General features: G+C 46.6%; 1 protein-coding gene and 25 non-coding genes across 26 annotated transcripts; all 26 read left to right on the top strand.

Annotated features, from left to right (window-relative positions):
• The first annotated feature begins 216 nt into the window (after positions 1-216).
• On the top strand, positions 217-288 carry Trnat-agu. Its single transcript has one exon. It is a non-coding gene; the product is annotated as a tRNA-Thr (tRNA).
• A 542-nt stretch (positions 289-830) lies between these two features.
• Positions 831-903, top strand: Trnar-ucg. The gene has a single exon. It is a non-coding gene; the product is annotated as a tRNA-Arg (tRNA).
• Positions 904-1,341: 438 nt separating this feature from the next.
• Trnak-cuu lies at positions 1,342-1,414 on the top strand. The gene has a single exon. It is a non-coding gene; the product is annotated as a tRNA-Lys (tRNA).
• Positions 1,415-1,735: 321 nt separating this feature from the next.
• Positions 1,736-1,807, top strand: Trnat-agu. Its single transcript has one exon. It is a non-coding gene; the product is annotated as a tRNA-Thr (tRNA).
• A 6,525-nt stretch (positions 1,808-8,332) lies between these two features.
• On the top strand, positions 8,333-8,404 carry Trnat-agu. The gene has a single exon. It is a non-coding gene; the product is annotated as a tRNA-Thr (tRNA).
• A 542-nt stretch (positions 8,405-8,946) lies between these two features.
• On the top strand, positions 8,947-9,019 carry Trnar-ucg. Its single transcript has one exon. It is a non-coding gene; the product is annotated as a tRNA-Arg (tRNA).
• A 438-nt stretch (positions 9,020-9,457) lies between these two features.
• Positions 9,458-9,530, top strand: Trnak-cuu. The gene has a single exon. It is a non-coding gene; the product is annotated as a tRNA-Lys (tRNA).
• Positions 9,531-9,851: 321 nt separating this feature from the next.
• Trnat-agu lies at positions 9,852-9,923 on the top strand. Its single transcript has one exon. It is a non-coding gene; the product is annotated as a tRNA-Thr (tRNA).
• A 546-nt stretch (positions 9,924-10,469) lies between these two features.
• Positions 10,470-10,542, top strand: Trnar-ucg. Its single transcript has one exon. It is a non-coding gene; the product is annotated as a tRNA-Arg (tRNA).
• Positions 10,543-10,980: 438 nt separating this feature from the next.
• Positions 10,981-11,053, top strand: Trnak-cuu. Its single transcript has one exon. It is a non-coding gene; the product is annotated as a tRNA-Lys (tRNA).
• Positions 11,054-11,374: 321 nt separating this feature from the next.
• Positions 11,375-11,446, top strand: Trnat-agu. Its single transcript has one exon. It is a non-coding gene; the product is annotated as a tRNA-Thr (tRNA).
• Positions 11,447-11,988: 542 nt separating this feature from the next.
• Positions 11,989-12,061, top strand: Trnar-ucg. The gene has a single exon. It is a non-coding gene; the product is annotated as a tRNA-Arg (tRNA).
• Positions 12,062-12,499: 438 nt separating this feature from the next.
• On the top strand, positions 12,500-12,572 carry Trnak-cuu. The gene has a single exon. It is a non-coding gene; the product is annotated as a tRNA-Lys (tRNA).
• A 321-nt stretch (positions 12,573-12,893) lies between these two features.
• Trnat-agu lies at positions 12,894-12,965 on the top strand. The gene has a single exon. It is a non-coding gene; the product is annotated as a tRNA-Thr (tRNA).
• Positions 12,966-13,508: 543 nt separating this feature from the next.
• Trnar-ucg lies at positions 13,509-13,581 on the top strand. Its single transcript has one exon. It is a non-coding gene; the product is annotated as a tRNA-Arg (tRNA).
• Positions 13,582-14,019: 438 nt separating this feature from the next.
• Trnak-cuu lies at positions 14,020-14,092 on the top strand. Its single transcript has one exon. It is a non-coding gene; the product is annotated as a tRNA-Lys (tRNA).
• A 344-nt stretch (positions 14,093-14,436) lies between these two features.
• Positions 14,437-16,592, top strand: LOC124739161 (probable methylmalonate-semialdehyde dehydrogenase [acylating], mitochondrial). Its single transcript, XM_047248610.1, has one exon. The coding sequence runs from the start codon at positions 14,466-14,468 to the stop codon at positions 16,044-16,046; it is 1,581 nt and encodes a 526-aa protein (XP_047104566.1). The 5' UTR covers positions 14,437-14,465; the 3' UTR covers positions 16,047-16,592.
• A 1,059-nt stretch (positions 16,593-17,651) lies between these two features.
• On the top strand, positions 17,652-17,724 carry Trnar-ucg. Its single transcript has one exon. It is a non-coding gene; the product is annotated as a tRNA-Arg (tRNA).
• A 438-nt stretch (positions 17,725-18,162) lies between these two features.
• Positions 18,163-18,235, top strand: Trnak-cuu. The gene has a single exon. It is a non-coding gene; the product is annotated as a tRNA-Lys (tRNA).
• Positions 18,236-18,556: 321 nt separating this feature from the next.
• Trnat-agu lies at positions 18,557-18,628 on the top strand. Its single transcript has one exon. It is a non-coding gene; the product is annotated as a tRNA-Thr (tRNA).
• Positions 18,629-19,171: 543 nt separating this feature from the next.
• Positions 19,172-19,244, top strand: Trnar-ucg. Its single transcript has one exon. It is a non-coding gene; the product is annotated as a tRNA-Arg (tRNA).
• Positions 19,245-19,682: 438 nt separating this feature from the next.
• On the top strand, positions 19,683-19,755 carry Trnak-cuu. The gene has a single exon. It is a non-coding gene; the product is annotated as a tRNA-Lys (tRNA).
• A 321-nt stretch (positions 19,756-20,076) lies between these two features.
• On the top strand, positions 20,077-20,148 carry Trnat-agu. Its single transcript has one exon. It is a non-coding gene; the product is annotated as a tRNA-Thr (tRNA).
• Positions 20,149-20,691: 543 nt separating this feature from the next.
• Trnar-ucg lies at positions 20,692-20,764 on the top strand. Its single transcript has one exon. It is a non-coding gene; the product is annotated as a tRNA-Arg (tRNA).
• A 438-nt stretch (positions 20,765-21,202) lies between these two features.
• Positions 21,203-21,275, top strand: Trnak-cuu. Its single transcript has one exon. It is a non-coding gene; the product is annotated as a tRNA-Lys (tRNA).
• A 321-nt stretch (positions 21,276-21,596) lies between these two features.
• Positions 21,597-21,668, top strand: Trnat-agu. The gene has a single exon. It is a non-coding gene; the product is annotated as a tRNA-Thr (tRNA).
• Positions 21,669-21,842: the final 174 nt, after the last annotated feature.

The raw sequence follows: 21,842 nt of genomic DNA, 5'->3' as shown, positions 1-21,842 counted from the left end.
AGGAATGGTTTTTGAAGCTGAAAGTAGCTCTGAAATGAAATAAAAGTGTTGTTTTGGAATTTTAGGCCTACATCGATATCGTGTGAGATGTGTAGGAAAGCAGCAGCTGTGCTAACTAAATACAAATAATGGTCGCTAATGCGGTGCGTTTCCAGCTGAAGGGCTCCGATTGACTGGTCCATAAGATTGAAGTACCCGAAATGCGCACTAGGCGGCGCCTTCTTAGCTCAGTGGCAGAGCGCTGGTCTAGTAAACCAGAGGTCGTGAGTTCGATCCTCACAGGAGGCAAAAGAATTTTGTAACAGCCCCTTCTAACGTAGATCTTTCGAAAAAAGCGGTCAAGGATATAAAAAATTATGAATGGGTTCGGTATTTAAGAAATGCTCTCGCAAATGAATAGTGCGAATGGTGCTATTAAAGTAGGCACCAGAAACTGCTGCTTTTGGCAGTCTCCGGAGAATGCCGACGTGGAATACTTAGTTCTTGTGATGTATTTTCTACCCCTGGTAGAGACCCTCGCGGTTGTCGTCGTCGTCGGCGCCGCCGCCGCTTTGGTAATAGAGGCAACTCGCCATTGTATGACATAGGGTGAGGCACCTTCTGCAAGCGACTGAGATGGCAGTAAGCAATTGAAGCTGATTTGCAACCTCTTGTTTGATCAGCGTCACAAGGGCTTGAATGTAACTTGCGATGGGACACAGCAAGAAGTAGCGTCGCCTTTTTAGTACTGAAATTGGAGATGGAGAATTGCGTCAAAGATGGGAAATTCATTCCGGCAAGCGTACAAATGGCGACAATGAGGTGTGTGTGGGGAAGCATATTGCGCCAGTGACCGTGTGGCCTAATGGATAAGGCGTCGGACTTCGGATCCGAAGATTGCAGGTTCGAATCCTGTCACGGTCGAGTTTTTCCAGTTCTGCAAAAGATGCATGCTGTTTTACTGAGTTGTTTGAGTACTACAAATCTAGTTGAAAGTTGCTGCTGTCCGCTTCCTGGCTGCAAACCGGCGTCTACCTGAAGCTCAAGCAAGACAAAGGGGTTGTGTAGCGAAATTTTCGGCACAGTGCCGATCAGGAGAGATTTTTGGAACTACTGCGTCTGACTCAGGACCCAAGAGCTGCGCCACAGGCGTCTGCGCACAGTCGAGCATGTGTGTTGAATAATGGTGCTGATAGCCACGTATCATTTCAAGTAGATTTGATGCCTTTCGGAAAATTTATTTCATTGAATAGGAATTGTAGCTCATTTGTGGCAGCAGGAAATAAGCTGTAGTCAAAAGGATCTTCCATAGATGGTCGCAGGTCGCATAAATACTGTATGGCTCGTGACGCGTTGTGTGGAGCCCGGCTAGCTCAGTCGGTAGAGCATGAGACTCTTAATCTCAGGGTCGTGGGTTCGAGCCCCACGCTGGGCGGCGCAAAATTTTGTGTCTACGCGGATGCAACCTGCGCCCCTCTCGTGAGCCTTGCGTAATGAACGTAACGGGTTACGACGATGCCTAGCTTCGTATGAATATCAGAGGAATGGTTTTTGAAGCTGAAAGTAGCTCTGAAATGAAATAAAAGTGTTGTTTTGGAATTTTAGGCGTACATCGATATCGTGTGAGATGTGTAGGAAAGCAGCAGCTGTGCTAACTAAATACAAATAATGGTCGCTAATGCGGTGCGTTTCCAGCTGAAGGGCTCCGATTGACTGGTCCATAAGATTGAAGTACCCGAAATGCGCACTAGGCGGCGCCTTCTTAGCTCAGTGGCAGAGCGCTGGTCTAGTAAACCAGAGGTCGTGAGTTCGATCCTCACAGGAGGCAAAAGAATTTTGTAACAGCCCCTTCTAACGTAGATCTTTCGAAAAAAGCGGTCAAGGATATAAAAAATTATGAATGGGTTCGGTATTTAAGAAATGCTCTCGCAAATGAATAGTGCGAATGGTGCTATTAAAGTAGGCACCAGAAACTGCTGCTTTTGGCAGTCTCCGGAGAATGCCGACGTGGAATACTTAGTTCTTGTGATGTATTTTCTACCCCTGGTAGAGACCCTCGCGGTTGTCGTCGTCGTCGGCGCCGCCGCCGCTTTGGTAATAGAGGCAACTCGCCATTGTATGACATAGGGTGAGGCACCTTCTGCAAGCGACTGAGATGGCAGTAAGCAATTGAAGCTGATTTGCAACCTCTTGTTTGATCAGCGTCACAAGGGCTTGAATGTAACTTGCGATGGGACACAGCAAGAAGTAGCGTCGCCTTTTTAGTACTGAAATTGGAGATGGAGAATTGCGTCAAAGATGGGAAATTCATTCCGGCAAGCGTACAAATGGCGACAATGAGGTGTGTGTGGGGAAGCATATTGCGCCAGTGACCGTGTGGCCTAATGGACAGTTCCGCTTTAGACGCCGTGCAGTGTGGACGTGCCTAGTCTTCCGCTCCGCCGTAGCGTTACGTATAGTGGACTATCTTTTTTGTTACGTGTTGTGTTGCAACTTCTGAGAGTGTTTCTCCGTCGTTGTTTCGTACCTTGTGTTACTTTCTGTCCGTATTTCAGTGTTTTTTTTGTGTAGCGGTTTCGACCGCATATTTTGAAAATGTCGTCCCAGGTTATTCCTCGTCAGGCTACAGTTAGTTTTGCTTTTGACAAGTCAACCCGCCATGTGCAACCTAGTTCTCTTGAGATTCATGATTGGTTGGTAGATACCTTTGGTGTTCATTCGGATCAGGTGCACACTGCTTATTTTGATACCGAACTGTATGTTTTCTTTGTTAAGTTTATGGACCCACTTCAGGTTGATAAAATTCTTTCTAAATATGGTCATCAAGTTCTTTTTCGGCATCGGGATGATTCTGTAAGTACCGTGCTGCTTTCCAATGCTTCCATCACGTATACCAATGTTCGTGTTTACAACCTTCCACCGGAGGTAGATAATGTCTATCTTAAGGAGGGTCTACAGAAGTATGGTGATGTAAAGAGCATTCGCCTTGAACGCTGGTCAAGCCAACATCGCCTGCAATGTTACAGTGGTATTCGTTCAGTCGAAATGCACGTTAAGCAGAATATTCCATCTCACCTGCAGATCGGTGGATATCGTGTCCATGTAACATATAGTGGTCAGGTTGGTACCTGTTTTTTGTGCAATGAAAGTGGTCACGTGCGTACCGACTGTCCGCGGAGAGTTTTTGTTTTAAAAAATTCTCTCGAACAGCGTCGCAAGTTAACGGTCGCTGACCTCGTTGCAGGTGGTTCTGCTCTTGGTGTAGCACAGTCCAGTGGTAGTAGCGCCCCTCCTCGGGTTTTGCGCACCGCTGATACAGAATTTCCTCCTTTGCGTGCTAAATCTGATGTTGTTCCGTCTGTCCCTCAGGTGGGTGTGCCACTTTTGAATAATAAGAGGCGTCGCCCACACGATGGAAATAGTACGGATGAGGATCTCCCTGAGATGCCCCAGTCCGAGCGACCGGCATCCTCCGAGCCACTGTGTACTGTAGCTGCTCCCTGCCCTCCTGAGGTAGCGGTTCCGGTGGCGGCTGCTGGCGCCCCTCCGGCCTCCGACGCAGCTTCTCTCGAGTCGGGTCGTCGGTCGGGCCTGTTGGCGCCGTCTTCCGAACCGACTTCGATGTCACAACAAGTGGAGCCGCGACAACTTCCTGCTTCGCTGCCCCATACCTCTGCCAGCGGAGCTGCTCCGCTTCCTTCCAACTCTGCGGCCTCGGACCTTCCCGCTCACGTTTCGCCTCCGTGCAGTCCATGTTTGCCGGAAGCTAGTGCAGGTGTTGACCATTCCGTTTTGTCGGATGTTTCCCCCGCGACCCCCGATCCCGCATGTGGACCGGCGCGGGTGGTGTCGGATACAGAACTTGACCCTCCTACGTCACCGGCGGCTGAAGCTTCCTTGCCCGTCAGCCGACGCAAGTTACGCGTTCAGCCGAACGTTAATGCTGTTCGTAAAAAACCGAAACGTAAGGGATCCGCGGAACGGGGTAGCAGTCCCCCTCCCTCGGATGCCTCCGTCACCCCTGCTATGGACTGTGACGCTGGTGCGTCGGTGTAGGTGATTTGTTTTCTCGCTTTTCTCTCTATGGTTCAAGCATACACCTTTCTTACCTTAAATGTTAACCGTATTGAGTCCGACGTTCGCATTGCCTCTTTGCGGCAGTTTATTTACGACGCCTGTGCGGACGTAGTGTTTTTGCAGGAAGTGTTGTTTTCTGATCTCTCTCTACCTGGATTTCAAACTGTTTTTAATGTCGCGCCGGAATATTCAACAGGAACTGCTCTTTTCTTTCGAGAGGGCATTCCTATTACTGACATTGAATTCCTTGACTCTGGCCGTGGGATTGGTTGTCGTCTTTTTGATCTCCGCCTCGTTGTTTTGTATGCCCCCTCTGGTTCGGGTCACACTGTGGCTCGATCGCGCTTTTATAAAGAAGAGCTTATTTATCTTTTGCGCCAGAGTCCTCGGAGTCTCCTGCTCGGAGGCGATTTTAATTGTGTTTTACGCCCTGCAGACCAGTCCCCCAATTTTAATTATTGCCGTGATTTACATGACTTAGTTCGTACGATGCATCTGCGTGATGTTTGGGAACACAAATATCCAACCCTGGTGAAATATACGTTTTTTACCGCGTCCTCATGCAGTAGACTCGACAGATTCTATTTATCTGATTTTTTATGTGATAAAATTCTTTCTGTCGATGTTATTCCTACTAGTTTTTCTGACCATTGTGCTTTTACTGCAACTGTAAATCTTAGTCGCCAACCTGCAAAACTTTATCGTTCCCAGTGGATGTTAAATGTTTCCCACCTTGCCGACAGTGCTATGGATGATGTTATAAGTGGCGTGTGGGAGCGATGTCTTCGCTCTGTCCCGCGATACCCCTCCTTGCTGGTTTGGTGGACTGCGTTTGCCAAGCCCAAGATTCGTCAGACTTTGATTTTCTACTGTGCTGCTAGGACGCGTGATTTTAAGAACACGTATGAATATTACTACTCTGTCCTGCGTGAACTATATGACGCGGCGGGTACCTCTCCACCGCGGATCCATGATGTTCGTCGTATTAAAGCCAAGCTCTTGAGCCTTAAACGACGACAGATGGATGGTCTGCGAGTTAAGTCGAAACCTCACTCTCTTGTTGAAGGTGAACTGACATCCTTGTACCACCTGCTACGGCATCAGACTCGTCGTCGTCGCTCCTTCATCTCTTCTCTTACGGTGGATGATGGGCGACAGCTTAGTGCACAGGAGGAAATGGTTCGTGCTCTTCATCAGTATTACACTAGTCTCTATTCTGCCGATGATTCTGGTGAGTCTCTTTCGGATGATGTCTTTGGGGATCTAACTGCGACGATCGCGCCTGACGCGAACGGCGAATTTCTCCGGGAGTTCCAGGTAGATGATGTTTTCGATTTTATTGCTCGCTCTCCGTCCAGTAAATCGCCGGGTCCAGACGGCCTGCCTAAAGAATTTTATCTCCGTTTTTGGCCTCTTTTGGGTGGCATTTTTACGCAGATTTTAAATGAGATTGTCAGGGGGATGGATGTGCCTGCCGATTTTAAAGTAGGGAAAATTGTTTTAATTCCGAAGTCCTCTGGTCGTTTATCTGCTGCCAATCTTCGTCCGCTCACATTGCTGAATTTTGACTATAAGACAGCTGCTAGAGCGCTCAATAGCCGGTTGTCTTCTCTGCTTCGGGGTGTGATTGGTGCACATCAATGTTGTTTTCATGATAGATCTATTCTGACACCAGTAGCCGAATATCGGGATGTTGTCTCGGTTGCGGCGGTTACAAACGTACATTGTGCCTTTGCCTTCCTTGATTTTTATAAGGCTTTTGATCACGTCAGTCATGTGTTTTTAGATCGTGTTTTAGGTACAATAGGTTTTAACGCTTCATCACGTGGTGTTCTTGGCAATTTGTATAGGGGAATAACAGCTCGGGTGTCAGTCAATGGGCAGCTGACGCCGCCCATTGCTATCCGCCGCGGAGTGCCTCAGGGTAGTCCGCTCTCTATGTCTTTATTCGTATTGTCCCTGGAACCGCTACTTCGGACTATTGCTCTCAAGCTTCAGGGTATGTCCCTCTCTGGTGGGAAGCTCTCGGTTAAGGCATATGCCGATGATGTCGTTGTTCTCCTCCGTCAACGAGATGATATCCCGTTGTTGAAAGGGGCAGTTGATGCATACTGTCGTGTCTCTGGAGCGCGTCTCAATCAGGGTAAATGTAAGTTCCTTGATATTCGAGGATTTCGCGATGCTGACGTCCCTTGGGCCACTTTTGTCGATCGCCATACGTCCTTGGGGATTATCATTGATCGGTGTCCTCTAAAAATGGCGGCTCTCAATTGGAAATCTGTCACCGAGAAGATACAGGGGGCTCTGATGGTCCATGAACAGCGCTCTGCTACCATTTTGCAAAAAGTCAGAATTTTAGACACCTACGTCCTATGTAAAGCTTATTATGTTGCTCAGCTGTTCCCACTTCCCATGATGGTGGCGAAAAGGTTGCGCCAATTGTCTAGCAGGTTTATATGGAAGGGCCATCTATTCAAGTTACGTTACGAGGTAATGACGAAATCGCGTCTCTCCGGAGGCTTGGGCCTCTCTGACATTACTCGCAAGGCGTCTGCTTTGTACGTCCGCCGAACGACTCTAATTGTTACGCAAGAAGTGACTTCAATTACATCCAGGCTTTTTACTGTTGTGCGTCCGGCGAGCCTTGCTCCACCTGTCGATGTCGGACGCCTAAATTTTAAGTTGAAACACATTCGGGAATTTTACATTGCGGTGAGTTACCTCGGTGACGTCTTCTTGCGGCGACCGGTGCCAACGACCAAGGGCTTGATTGCCCGCTGGGAGGGGCTGGCCAGTCCCAATCCAATAGAACTGGCGTCTCCATCCGTGTCCTGGAGGAACGTCTGGAAGAACGTTAGTCTGCCGATCCACTCTATGGCCGTGGCGTCCACGTGGTATAGGGTAATAAATAATTTGGTTCCCACCAATGTACGACTGCACCGTATTGGTCTTTCTGACACGGACACCTGTACTCGGTGTGGTCTCCTGGATACCCTTGAACATCGATTCACCTGCTGTGGGCACCTTGCTAATTGGCGTTGGCTCAGGAAACAACTTGCTTTTGTCACTAGGTCTGCTGAAGCCGCTTATACTATTGACATCATCGTCCGGCCCGATTCTTCCTTTTTTCCGCGGACGAAGCTCCATACCGTCATGTGGTTGATTGGCCATTTCGTACATTTTGTCAACAGTTGTCATGAAGAGGATGGACACCTAGCGTTTCGGCAGTACATGCTTACTGCTTACTGGCAGCGCTTGCGATTGCCAGGCCTCCGAGATGATTTTGCCAATATGCTTAGCCTGACATTTGAAAGAGAGGGTGTTGGCTAAGGTCACCTGTGTGAGCCATTTTCTTTTATACTGTTTCTGGATTTGCCGCCTTTATGTATGTTTCTTCTCTACACCAGGACTGAAGTTTTCGTGTTTTAACCTTTATTTCAGTAAACAGTCTACATTATATAGTCATGTTTTAGGATTTTAATTTCAGTACTGTACTTCTTTTGAAGTGGCTGTGTGGTGGATATTCTTTAATATTTTTTTCAATAGATATATTCGTTCGAGTGGTAGAGTGTCTGCTTCAAAAAAAAAAAAAAAAAAAAAGTAGTATAGTGGTTAGTATCCCCGCCTGTCACGCGGGAGACCGGGGTTCGATTCCCCGCCGGGGAGATGCGATTTTTATATCGCGAAGGTTGCGCGTGTGGCCCGAAAAAGCATTACCGTTGTGATCAAGGAATGTAATTGCTAAAAAATCGTAAGAAAGTCTGCGTCTTAGGAAGTGTTTCTCGTATTCTGCACACGACGTCGTCGTTTCACAACTCACAGGGTTTGCCGTCGACGCTGAATCAGCGCACCCCAGGATTAATATATAAAAAAAAAAAAAAAAAAAAAAAAAAAAAGTCGGTAGAGCATGAGACTCTTAATCTCAGGGTCGTGGGTTCGAGCCCCACGCTGGGCGGCGCAAAATTTTGTGTCTACGCGGATGCAACCTGCGCCCCTCTCGTGAGCCTTGCGTAATGAACGTAACGGGTTACGAAGATGCCTAGCTTCGTATGAATATCAGAGGAATGGTTTTTGAAGCTGAAAGTAGCTCTGAAATGAAATAAAAGTGTTGTTTTGGAATTTTAGGCGTACATCGATATCGTGTGAGATGTGTAGGAAAGCAGCAGCTGTGCTAACTAAATACAAATAATGGTCGCTAATGCGGTGCGTTTCCAGCTGAAGGGCTCCCATTGACTGGTCCATAAGATTGAAGTACCCGAAATGCGCACTAGGCTGCGCCTTCTTAGCTCAGTGGCAGAGCGCTGGTCTAGTAAACCAGAGGTCGTGAGTTCGATCCTCACAGGAGGCAAAAGAATTTTGTAACAGCCCCTTCTAACGTAGATCTTTCGAAAAAAGCGGTCAAGGATATAAAAAATTATGAATGGGTTCGGTATTTAACAAATGCTCTCGCAAATGAATAGTGCGAATGGTGCTATTAAAGTAGGCATCAGAAACTGCTGCTTTTGGCAGTCTCCGGAGAATGCCGACGTGGAATACTTAGTTCTTGTGATGTATTTTCTACCCCTGGTAGAGACCCTCGCGGTTGTCGTCGTCGTCGGCGCCGCCGCCGCTTTGGTAATAGAGGCAACTCGCCATTGTATGACATAGGGTGAGGCACCTTCTGCAAGCGACTGAGATGGCAGTAAGCAACTGAAGCTGATTTGCAACCTCTTGTTTGATCAGCGTCACAAGGGCTTGAATGTAACTTGCGATGGGACACAGCAAGAAGTAGCGTCGCCTTTTTAGTACTGAAATTGGAGATGGAGAATTGCGTCAAAGATGGGAAATTCATTCCGGCAAGCGTACAAATGGCGACAATGAGGTGTGTGTGGGGAAGCATATTGCGCCAGTGACCGTGTGGCCTAATGGATAAGGCATCGGACTTCGGATCCGAAGATTGCAGGTTCGAATCCTGTCACGGTCGAGTTTTTCCAGTTCTGCAAAAGATGCATGCTGTTTTACTGAGTTGTTTGAGTACTACAAATCTAGTTGAAAGTTGCTGCTGTCCGCTTCCTGGCTGCAAACCGGCGTCTACATGAAGCTCAAGCAAGACAAAGGGGTTGTGTAGCGAAATTTTCGGCACAGTGCCGATCAGGAGAGATTTTTGGAACTACTGCGTCTGACTCAGGACCCAAGAGCTGCGCCACAGGCGTCTGCGCACAGTCGAGCATGTGTGTTGAATAATGGTGCTGATAGCCACGTATCATTTCAAGTAGATTTGATGCCTTTCGGAAAATTTATTTCATTGAATAGGAATTGTAGCTCATTTGTGGCAGCAGGAAATAAGCTGTAGTCAAAAGGATCTTCCATAGATGGTCGCAGGTCGCATAAATACTGTATGGCTCGTGACGCGTTGTGTGGAGCCCGGCTAGCTCAGTCGGTAGAGCATGAGACTCTTAATCTCAGGGTCGTGGGTTCGAGCCCCACGCTGGGCGGCGCAAAATTTTGTGTCTACGCGGATGCAACCTGCGCCCCTCTCGTGAGCCTTGCGTAATGAACGTAACGGGTTACGACGATGCCTAGCTTCGTATGAATATCAGAGGAATGGTTTTTGAAGCTGAAAGTAGCTCTGAAATGAAATAAAAGTGTTGTTTTGGAATTTTAGGCGTACATCGATATCGTGTGAGATGTGTAGGAAAGCAGCAGCTGTGCTAACTAAATACAAATAATGGTCGCTAATGCGGTGCGTTTCCAGCTGAAGGGCTCCGATTGACTGGTCCATAAGATTGAAGTACCCGAAATGCGCACTAGGCGGCGCCTTCTTAGCTCAGTGGCAGAGCGCTGGTCTAGTAAACCAGAGGTCGTGAGTTCGATCCTCACAGGAGGCAAAAGAATTTTGTAACAGCCCCTTCTAACGTAGATCTTTCGAAAAAAGCGGTCAAGGATATAAAAAAATTATGAACGGGTTCGGTATTTAAGAAATGCTCTCGCAAATGAATAGTGCGAATGGTGCTATTAAAGTAGGCACCAGAAACTGCTGCTTTTGGCAGTCTCCGGAGAATGCCGACGTGGAATACTTAGTTCTTGTGATGTATTTTCTACCCCTGGTAGAGACCCTCGCGGTTGTCGTCGTCGTCGTCGGCGCCGCCGCCGCTTTGGTAATAGAGGCAACTCGCCATTGTATGACATAGGGTGAGGCACCTTCTGCAAGCGACTGAGATGGCAGTAAGCAATTGAAGCTGATTTGCAACCTCTTGTTTGATCAGCGTCACAAGGGCTTGAATGTAACTTGCGATGGGACACAGCAAGAAGTAGCGTCGCCTTTTTAGTACTGAAATTGGAGATGGAGAATTGCGTCAAAGATGGGAAATTCATTCCGGCAAGCGTACAAATGGCGACAATGAGGTGTGTGTGGGGAAGCATATTGCGCCAGTGACCGTGTGGCCTAATGGATAAGGCGTCGGACTTCGGATCCGAAGATTGCAGGTTCGAATCCTGTCACGGTCGAGTTTTTCCAGTTCTGCAAAAGATGCATGCTGTTTTACTGAGTTGTTTGAGTACTACAAATCTAGTTGAAAGTTGTTGCTGTCCGCTTCCTGGCTGCAAACCGGCGTCTACATGAAGCTCAAGCAAGACAAAGGGGTTGTGTAGCGAAATTTTCGGCACAGTGCCGATCAGGAGAGATTTTTGGAACTACTGCGTCTGACTCAGGACCCAAGAGCTGCGCCACAGGCGTCTGCGCACAGTCGAGCATGTGTGTTGAATAATGGTGCTGATAGCCACGTATCATTTCAAGTAGATTTGATGCCTTTCGGAAAATTTATTTCATTGAATAGGAATTGTAGCTCATTTGTGGCAGCAGGAAATAAGCTGTAGTCAAAAGGATCTTCCATAGACGGTCGCAGGTCGCATAAATACTGTATGGCTCGTGCCGCGTTGTGTGGAGCCCGGCTAGCTCAGTCGGTAGAGCATGAGACTCTTCATCTCAGGGTCGTGGGTTCGAGCCCCACGCTGGGCGGCGCAAAATTTTGTGTCTACGCGGATGCAACCTGCGCCCCTCTCGTGAGCCTTGCGTAATGAACGTAACGGGTTACGAAGATGCCTAGCTTCGTATGAATATCAGAGGAATGGTTTTTGAAGCTGAAAGTAGCTCTGAAATGAAATAAAAGTGTTGTTTTGGAATTTTAGGCGTACATCGATATCGTGTGAGATGTGTAGGAAAGCAGCAGCTGTGCTAACTAAATACAAATAATGGTCGCTAATGCGGTGCGTTTCCAGCTGAAGGGCTCCGATTGACTGGTCCATAAGATTGAAGTACCCGAAATGCGCACTAGGCGGCGCCTTCTTAGCTCAGTGGCAGAGCGCTGGTCTAGTAAACCAGAGGTCGTGAGTTCGATCCTCACAGGAGGCAAAAGAATTTTGTAACAGCCCCTTCTAACGTAGATCTTTCGAAAAAAGCGGTCAAGGATATAAAAAATTATGAATGGGTTCGGTATTTAAGAAATGCTCTCGCAAATGAATAGTGCGAATGGTGCTATTAAAGTAGGCACCAGAAACTGCTGCTTTTGGCAGTCTCCGGAGAATGCCGACGTGGAATACTTAGTTCTTGTGATGTATTTTCTACCCCTGGTAGAGACCCTCGCGGTTGTCGTCGTCGTCGGCGCCGCCGCCGCTTTGGTAATAGAGGCAACTCGCCATTGTATGACATAGGGTGAGGCACCTTCTGCAAGCGACTGAGATGGCAGTAAGCAATTGAAGCTGATTTGCAACCTCTTGTTTGATCAGCGTCACAAGGGCTTGAATGTAACTTGCGATGGGACACAGCAAGAAGTAGCGTCGCCTTTTTAGTACTGAAATTGGAGATGGAGAATTGCGTCAAAGATGGGAAATTCATTCCGGCAAGCGTACAAATGGCGACAATGAGGTGTGTGTGGGGAAGCATATTGCGCCAGTGACCGTGTGGCGTAATGGATAAGGCGTCGGACTTCGGATCCGAAGATTGCAGGTTCGAATCCTGTCACGGTCGAGTTTTTCCAGTTCTGCAAAAGATGCATGCTGTTTTACTGAGTTGTTTGAGTACTACAAATCTAGTTGAAAGTTGTTGCTGTCCGCTTCCTGGCTGCAAACCGGCGTCTACATGAAGCTCAAGCAAGACAAAGGGGTTGTGTAGCGAAATTTTCGGCACAGTGCCGATCAGGAGAGATTTTTGGAACTACTGCGTCTGACTCAGGACCCAAGAGCTGCGCCACAGGCGTCTGCGCACAGTCGAGCATGTGTGTTGAATAATGGTGCTGATAGCCACGTATCATTTCAAGTAGATTTGATGCCTTTCGGAAAATTTATTTCATTGAATAGGAATTGTAGCTCATTTGTGGCAGCAGGAAATAAGCTGTAGTCAAAAGGATCTTCCATAGACGGTCGCAGGTCGCATAAATACTGTATGGCTCGTGACGCATTGTGTGGAGCCCGGCTAGCTCAGTCGGTAGAGCATGAGACTCTTAATCTCAGGGTCGTGGGTTCGAGCCCCACGCTGGGCGGCGCAAAATTTTGTGTCTACGCGGATGCAACCTGCGCCCCTCTCGTGAGCCTTGCGTAATGAACGTAACGGGTTACGAAGATGCCTAGCTTCGTATGAATATCAGAGGAATGGCTTTTGAAGCTGAAAGTAGCTCTGAAATGAAATAAAAGTGTTGTTTTGGAATTTTAGGCGTACATCGATATCGTGTGAGATGTGTAGGAAAGCAGCAGCTGTGCTAACTAAATACAAATAATGGTCGCTAATGCGGTGCGTTTCCAGCTGAAGGGCTCCGATTGACTGGTCCATAAGATTGAAGTACCTGAAATGCGCACTAGGCGGCGCCTTCTTAGCTCAGTGGCAGAGCGCTGGTCTAGTAAACCAGAGGTCGTGAGTTCGATCCTCACAGGAGGCAAAAGAATTTTGTAACAGCCCCTTCTAACGTAGATCTTTCGAAAAAAAGCGGTCAAGGATATAAAAAATTATGAATGGGTTCGGTATTTAAGAAATGCTCTCGCAAATGAATAGTGCGAATGGTGCTATTAAAGTAGGCACCAGAAACTGCTGCTTTTGGCAGTCTCCGGAGAATGCCGACGTGGAATACTTAGTTCTTGTGATGTATTTTCTACCCCTGGTAGAGACCCTCGCGGTTGTCGTCGTCGTCGGCGCCGCCGCCGCTTTGGTAATAGAGGCAACTCGCCATTGTATGACATAGGGTGAGGCACCTTCTGCAAGCGACTGAGATGGCAGTAAGCAATTGAAGCTGATTTGCAACCTCTTGTTTGATCAGCGTCACAAGGGCTTGAATGTAACTTGCGATGGGACACAGCAAGAAGTAGCGTCGCCTTTTTAGTACTGAAATTGGAGATGGAGAATTGCGTCAAAGATGGGAAATTCATTCCGGCAAGCGTACAAATGGCGACAATGAGGTGTGTGTGCGGAAGCATATTGCGCCAGTGACCGTGTGGCCTAATGGATAAGGCGTCGGACTTCGGATCCGAAGATTGCAGGTTCGAATCCTGTCACGGTCGAGTTTTTCCAGTTCTGCAAAAGATGCATGCTGTTTTACTGAGTTGTTTGAGTACTACAAATCTAGTTGAAAGTTGCTGCTGTCCGCTTCCTGGCTGCAAACCGGCGTCTACATGAAGCTCAAGCAAGACAAAGGGGTTGTGTAGCGAAATTTTCGGCACAGTGCCGATCAGGAGAGATTTTTGGAACTACTGCGTCTGACTCAGGACCCAAGAGCTGCGCCACAGGCGTCTGCGCACAGTCGAGCATGTGTGTTGAATAATGGTGCTGATAGCCACGTATCATTTCAAGTAGATTTGATGCCTTTCGGAAAATTTATTTCATTGAATAGGAATTGTAGCTCATTTGTGGCAGCAGGAAATAAGCTGTAGTCAAAAGGATCCTCCATAGATGGTCGCAGGTCGCATAAATACTGTATGGCTCGTGACGCGTTGTGTGGAGCCCGGCTAGCTCAGTCGGTAGAGCATGAGACTCTTAATCTCAGGGTCGTGGGTTCGAGCCCCACGCTGGGCGGCGCAAAATTTTGTGTCTACGCGGATGCAACCTGCGCCCCTCTCGTGAGCCTTGCGTAATGAACGTAACGGGTTACGACGATGCCTAGCTTCGTATGAATATCAGAGGAATGGTTTTTGAAGCTGAAAGTAGCTCTGAAATGAAATAAAAGTGTTGTTTTGGAATTTTAGGCGTACATCGATATCGTGTGAGATGTGTAGGAAAGCAGCAGCTGTGCTAACTAAATACAAATAATGGTCGCTAATGCGGTGCGTTTCCAGCTGAAGGGCTCCGATTGACTGGTCCATAAGATTGAAGTACCCGAAATGCGCACTAGGCGGCGCCTTCTTAGCTCAGTGGCAGTTACTGTGCGCCGTCGCAGGAAGCGGTAGCAATGGCAACCAAGCTGGGGAGAATTGCTAGGTTTCAGGTTCAGAAGTTGAATGGGGATCCTGCGGTCAGATACTTTAGTTCACCTGCACCAACAACAAAGTTATTTATTGATGGAAAGTTTGTTGAGTCTAAAACAAAAGACTGGATAGACTTGCACAATCCAGCAACAAATGAGGTGGTTACTAGAGTCCCAAAGTCAACACAGGATGAAATGGAAGCAGCTGTGGCCTCAGCAAAAGAGGCTTTTAAATCTTGGTCCAATACCTCGATACTGACTCGTCAGCAAATAATGTTCAAATATCAAGACATAATTCGCAAAAATATGGGTGAGTTGGCAAAAAACATTACCACAGAGCAAGGAAAAACCCTTGTAGATGCAGAAGGTGACGTTCTACGTGGCTTGCAGGTGGTGGAACATTGCTGCAGTGTGACCTCTTTGGCACTGGGAGAAACGCTACCCAACATTGCGAAGAATATGGACACACATTCGTACCGCTTGCCACTTGGTGTAACTGCTGGAATCACACCTTTCAACTTTCCTGCTATGATCCCATTATGGATGTTCCCTGTTGCTACAGTTCTGGGAAATACATCAGTGATAAAGCCTTCAGAACGTGATCCTGGTGCTTGTATGATGTTGATGGAGATGCTAAATGAAGCTGGTTGTCCTCCAGGTGTAGTCAATGTGATACATGGTGCACATGAATCAGTTAACTTTATTTGTGACCATCCAGATATTAAAGCCATTTCCTTTGTTGGATCTGATCAAGCTGGCAAGTACATTTATGAACGAGGTTCACGAAATGGTAAACGTGTACAGTGCAACATGGGAGCAAAGAATCATGGTGTCATTATGCCGGATGCAGACAAGGAACGTACACTAAATCAGCTTGTGGGGGCAGCATTTGGTGCAGCAGGGCAGCGTTGCATGGCTCTTAGCACAGCTGTTTTCGTGGGTGAAGCAAATGACTGGCTACCTGACTTGGTGGACCGAGCAAAGAAATTAAAAGTCAATGCAGGTCATGTTCCTGGCACAGATTTAGGCCCAGTCATCTCCCCACAGTCCAAAAAAAGAATTTGTGATCTTGTTCAGTCTGGTGTTGATGATGGAGCACAGTTGCTGCTAGATGGCAGAGATATTGTGGTTCCTGGTTTTGAGAAAGGGAATTTCATTGGACCCACAATTTTAAGTGGTGTTAAGCCCAGTATGAAATGTTACAAGGAGGAAATATTTGGTCCAGTTCTTATAATTTTGTCTGTTGACACTCTGGATGAAGCAGTGCAGTTGATCAACAGAAATCCGTATGGTAATGGAACAGCAATCTTCACCACTAATGGAGCAACTGCTAGAAAATTCACCAATGAAATCGATGTTGGACAGGTTGGTGTCAATGTACCAATACCTGTCCCACTGCCAATGTTCTCCTTCACTGGTACGAGAGGATCATTTCTTGGAGATGCACACTTCTATGGTAAACAGGGTGTCAACTTCTACACACAAGTGAAGACTGTTACCCAGATGTGGCATCAGAGTGATGTCACACACAGCAAGCCTTCTGTTGCATTCCCAGTCATGCGATAGAAAGTATTTCTACTTGAAATAATTTTCAGCTTCAGTGAATCTAGAACTGTTAATTTAGAAGCTGAATTCTCATTGTTGTTTCACGCTACTAGAAAGGTTTTACCTAAGCATTCAAAATTTCAAGATATATTTAAGTTTTGCACAGAATATTTGTGACAAAGATTTCATTCCACAGAATATTTCTTACCTAAATTGATGTACAAATCAATAGCTGTAAAGTGAATGTTCGATTATTTATCTTAGACTGAATATTGTCCCGGTGCTTTTAAGCGCTTAATTTGTATTGATAAATCTCACAGAAGTTTCTCTTCACAAGTTAAAACTTCTGTGAGTGTATGAAACTACTTAGGCTATTCATATAGTCCTTATTTCTAGTTGTATATGACAAATTCATCTCAAAATAGTGGCATTACCTCAAGTACATGGATTTTAACTGTAATATGGTCTTACATGCCATGAACATTCAGAGGCACATGTTACTTCAAAAGTAAATAGTCTTCCACATGCGAACTTAAGACTGAAGAACCAGTCTTCCATTGTAAATATGTTAAAGAAAGAATTATTTTTAAAGTAATTTACAGAAATGACTAATTTGCTATTGCCGCAAGAAAAAAGTAAACATTATTTTTAAGAGGTTTCTGCCCATTGAATGAAGTAAGATGAAATGGTTTTAGATAATGTTCCCAAATGTATTACAGAATTCTTACAGAAAGTGCTTTCAGTGCTTGTCATTTAGTCTACATTTTCCACAGAACATGTAATTTTTGGTACATCATGTTTACATATTTAGTATGACACTGTAATTATATTCATGTATCCAGACAAACCATGTAAGAATTTTGAGTGTGTGACAATTATTTGTAAAAATATATTTTTGTAGAAAATGCAAACTCCTCATAAGAAGTATGTACATGTGATTGAATAATTTGTCCAGACTTTACCTCAGACATTCATTAAAATGTTTAAAAGTGAAAAAAAAAAAAAAAAAAAAAAAAAAAAAAAAAAGTGGCAGAGCGCTGGTCTAGTAAACCAGAGGTCGTGAGTTCGATCCTCACAGGAGGCAAAAGAATTTTGTAACAGCCCCTTCTAACGTAGATCTTTCGAAAAAAGCGGTCAAGGATATAAAAAATTATGAATGGGTTCGGTATTTAAGAAATGCTCTCGCAAATGAATAGTGCGAATGGTGCTATTAAAGTAGGCACCAGAAACTGCTGCTTTTGGCAGTCTCCGGAGAATGCCGACGTGGAATACTTAGTTCTTGTGATGTATTTTCTACCCCTGGTAGAGACCCTCGCGGTTGTCGTCGTCGTCGGCGCCGCCGCCGCTTTGGTAATAGAGGCAACTCGCCATTGTATGACATAGGGTGAGGCACCTTCTGCAAGCGACTGAGATGGCAGTAAGCAATTGAAGCTGATTTGCAACCTCTTGTTTGATCAGCGTCACAAGGGCTTGAATGTAACTTGCGATGGGACACAGCAAGAAGTAGCGTCGCCTTTTTAGTACTGAAATTGGAGATGGAGAATTGCGTCAAAGATGGGAAATTCATTCCGGCAAGCGTACAAATGGCGACAATGAGGTGTGTGTGGGGAAGCATATTGCGCCAGTGACCGTGTGGCCTAATGGATAAGGCGTCGGACTTCGGATCCGAAGATTGCAGGTTCGAATCCTGTCACGGTCGAGTTTTTCCAGTTCTGCAAAAGATGCATGCTGTTTTACTGAGTTGTTTGAGTACTACAAATCTAGTTGAAAGTTGCTGCTGTCCGCTTCCTGGCTGCAAACCGGCGTCTACATGAAGCTCAAGCAAGACAAAGGGGTTGTGTAGCGAAATTTTCGGCACAGTGCCGATCAGGAGAGATTTTTGGAACTACTGCGTCTGACTCAGGACCCAAGAGCTGCGCCACAGGCGTCTGCGCACAGTCGAGCATGTGTGTTGAATAATGGTGCTGATAGCCACGTATCATTTCAAGTAGATTTGATGCCTTTCGGAAAATTTATTTCATTGAATAGGAATTGTAGCTCATTTGTGGCAGCAGGAAATAAGCTGTAGTCAAAAGGATCTTCCATAGATGGTCGCAGGTCGCATAAATACTGTATGGCTCGTGACGCGTTGTGTGGAGCCCGGCTAGCTCAGTCGGTAGAGCATGAGACTCTTAATCTCAGGGTCGTGGGTTCGAGCCCCACGCTGGGCGGCGCAAAATTTTGTGTCTACGCGGATGCAACCTGCGCCCCTCTCGTGAGCCTTGCGTAATGAACGTAACGGGTTACGACGATGCCTAGCTTCGTATGAATATCAGAGGAATGGTTTTTGAAGCTGAAAGTAGCTCTGAAATGAAATAAAAGTGTTGTTTTGGAATTTTAGGCGTACATCGATATCGTGTGAGATGTGTAGGAAAGCAGCAGCTGTGCTAACTAAATACAAATAATGGTCGCTAATGCGGTGCGTTTCCAGCTGAAGGGCTCCGATTGACTGGTCCATAAGATTGAAGTACCCGAAATGCGCACTAGGCGGCGCCTTCTTAGCTCAGTGGCAGAGCGCTGGTCTAGTAAACCAGAGGTCGTGAGTTCGATCCTCACAGGAGGCAAAAGAATTTTGTAACAGCCCCTTCTAACGTAGATCTTTCGAAAAAAGCGGTCAAGGATATAAAAAAATTATGAACGGGTTCGGTATTTAAGAAATGCTCTCGCAAATGAATAGTGCGAATGGTGCTATTAAAGTAGGCACCAGAAACTGCTGCTTTTGGCAGTCTCCGGAGAATGCCGACGTGGAATACTTAGTTCTTGTGATGTATTTTCTACCCCTGGTAGAGACCCTCGCGGTTGTCGTCGTCGTCGGCGCCGCCGCCGCTTTGGTAATAGAGGCAACTCGCCATTGTATGACATAGGGTGAGGCACCTTCTGCAAGCGACTGAGATGGTAGTAAGCAATTGAAGCTGATTTGCAACCTCTTGTTTGATCAGCGTCACAAGGGCTTGAATGTAACTTGCGATGGGACACAGCAAGAAGTAGCGTCGCCTTTTTAGTACTGAAATTGGAGATGGAGAATTGCGTCAAAGATGGGAAATTCATTCCGGCAAGCGTACAAATGGCGACAATGAGGTGTGTGTGGGGAAGCATATTGCGCCAGTGACCGTGTGGCCTAATGGATAAGGCATCGGACTTCGGATCCGAAGATTGCAGGTTCGAATCCTGTCACGGTCGAGTTTTTCCAGTTCTGCAAAAGACGCATGCTGTTTTACTGAGTTGTTTGAGTACTACAAATCTAGTTGAAAGTTGCTGCTGTCCGCTTCCTGGCTGCAAACCGGCGTCTACATGAAGCTCAAGCAAGACAAAGGGGTTGTGTAGCGAAATTTTCGGCACAGTGCCGATCAGGAGAGATTTTTGGAACTACTGCGTCTGACTCAGGACCCAAGAGCTGCGCCACAGGCGTCTGCGCACAGTCGAGCATGTGTGTTGAATAATGGTGCTGATAGCCACGTATCATTTCAAGTAGATTTGATGCCTTTCGGAAAATTCATTTCATTGAATAGGAATTGTAGCTCATTTGTGGCAGCAGGAAATAAGCTGTAGTCAAAAGGATCTTCCATAGATGGTCGCAGGTCGCATAAATACTGTATGGCTCGTGACGCGTTGTGTGGAGCCCGGCTAGCTCAGTCGGTAGAGCAGGAGACTCTTAATCTCAGGGTCGTGGGTTCGAGCCCCACGCTGGGCGGCGCAAAATTTTGTGTCTACGCGGATGCAACCTGCGCCCCTCTCGTGAGCCTTGCGTAATGAACGTAACGGGTTACGACGATGCCTAGCTTCGTATGAATATCAGAGGAATGGTTTTTGAAGCTGAAAGTAGCTCTGAAATGAAATAAAAGTGTTGTTTTGGAATTTTAGGCGTACATCGATATCGTGTGAGATGTGTAGGAAAGCAGCAGCTGTGCTAACTAAATACAAATAATGGTCGCTAATGCGGTGCGTTTCCAGCTGAAGGGCTCCGATTGACTGGTCCATAAGATTGAAGTACCCGAAATGCGCACTAGGCGGCGCCTTCTTAGCTCAGTGGCAGAGCGCTGGTCTAGTAAACCAGAGGTCGTGAGTTCGATCCTCACAGGAGGCAAAAGAATTTTGTAACAGCCCCTTCTAACGTAGATCTTTCGAAAAAAGCGGTCAAGGATATAAAAAAATTATGAACGGGTTCGGTATTTAAGAAATGCTCTCGCAAATGAATAGTGCGAATGGTGCTATTAAAGTAGGCACCAGAAACTGCTGCTTTTGGCAGTCTCCGGAGAATGCCGACGTGGAATACTTAGTTCTTGTGATGTATTTTCTACCCCTGGTAGAGACCCTCGCGGTTGTCGTCGTCGTCGGCGCCGCCGCCGCTTTGGTAATAGAGGCAATTCGCCATTGTATGACATAGGGTGAGGCACCTTCTGCAAGCGACTGAGATGGTAGTAAGCAATTGAAGCTGATTTGCAACCTCTTGTTTGATCAGCGTCACAAGGGCTTGAATGTAACTTGCGATGGGACACAGCAAGAAGTAGCGTCGCCTTTTTAGTACTGAAATTGGAGATGGAGAATTGCGTCAAAGATGGGAAATTCATTCCGGCAAGCGTACAAATGGCGACAATGAGGTGTGTGTGGGGAAGCATATTGCGCCAGTGACCGTGTGGCCTAATGGATAAGGCGTCGGACTTCGGATCCGAAGATTGCAGGTACGAATCCTGTCACGGTCGAGTTTTTCCAGTTCTGCAAAAGACGCATGCTGTTTTACTGAGTTGTTTGAGTACTACAAATCTAGTTGAAAGTTGCTGCTGTCCGCTTCCTGGCTGCAAACCGGCGTCTACATGAAGCTCAAGCAAGACAAAGGGGTTGTGTAGCGAAATTTTCGGCACAGTGCCGATCAGGAGAGATTTTTGGAACTACTGCGTCTGACTCAGGACCCAAGAGCTGCGCCACAGGCGTCTGCGCACAGTCGAGCATGTGTGTTGAATAATGGTGCTGATAGCCACGTATCATTTCAAGTAGATTTGATGCCTTTCGGAAAATTCATTTCATTGAATAGGAATTGTAGCTCATTTGTGGCAGCAGGAAATAAGCTGTAGTCAAAAGGATCTTCCATAGATGGTCGCAGGTCGCATAAATACTGTATGGCTCGTGACGCGTTGTGTGGAGCCCGGCTAGCTCAGTCGGTAGAGCAGGAGACTCTTAATCTCAGGGTCGTGGGTTCGAGCCCCACGCTGGGCGGCGCAAAATTTTGTGTCTACGCGGATGCAACCTGCGCCCCTCTCGTGAGCCTTGCGTAATGAACGTAACGGGTTACGACGATGCCTAGCTTCGTATGAATATCAGAGGAATGGTTTTTGAAGCTGAAAGTAGCTCTGAAATGAAATAAAAGTGTTGTTTTGGAATTTTAGGCGTACATCGATATCGTGTGAGATGTGTAGGAAAGCAGCAGCTGTGCTAACTAAATACAAATAATGGTCGCTAATGCGGTGCGTTTCCAGCTGAAGGGCTCCGATTGACTGGTCCATAAGATTGAAGTACCCGAAATGCGCACTAGGCGGCGCCTTCTTAGCTCAGTGGCAGAGCGCTGGTCTAGTAAACCAGAGGTCGTGAGTTCGATCCTCACAGGAGGCAAAAGAATTTTGTAACAGCCCCTTCTAACGTAGATCTTTCGAAAAAAGCGGTCAAGGATATAAAAAAATTATGAACGGGTTCGGTATTTAAGAAATGCTCTCGCAAATGAATAGTGCGAATGGTGCTATTAAAGTAGGCACCAGAAACTGCTGCTTTTGGCAGTCTCCGGAGAAT

Source organism: Schistocerca piceifrons, unplaced genomic scaffold (assembly GCF_021461385.2).
Source record: "Schistocerca piceifrons isolate TAMUIC-IGC-003096 unplaced genomic scaffold, iqSchPice1.1 HiC_scaffold_1772, whole genome shotgun sequence".
NCBI lineage: Eukaryota > Metazoa > Arthropoda > Insecta > Orthoptera > Acrididae > Schistocerca > Schistocerca piceifrons.
The sequence above is the reverse complement of the archived record's forward strand: the minus strand, read 5'-3'. Positions and strand labels throughout refer to the sequence as shown.

What these genes read in the sequence shown, in the direction of transcription:
- LOC124739161 (XM_047248610.1), top strand. Translation starts at nt 14,466, where the DNA reads ATGGCAACCAAGCTGGGGAGAATTGCTAGGTTTCAGGTTCAGAAGTTG.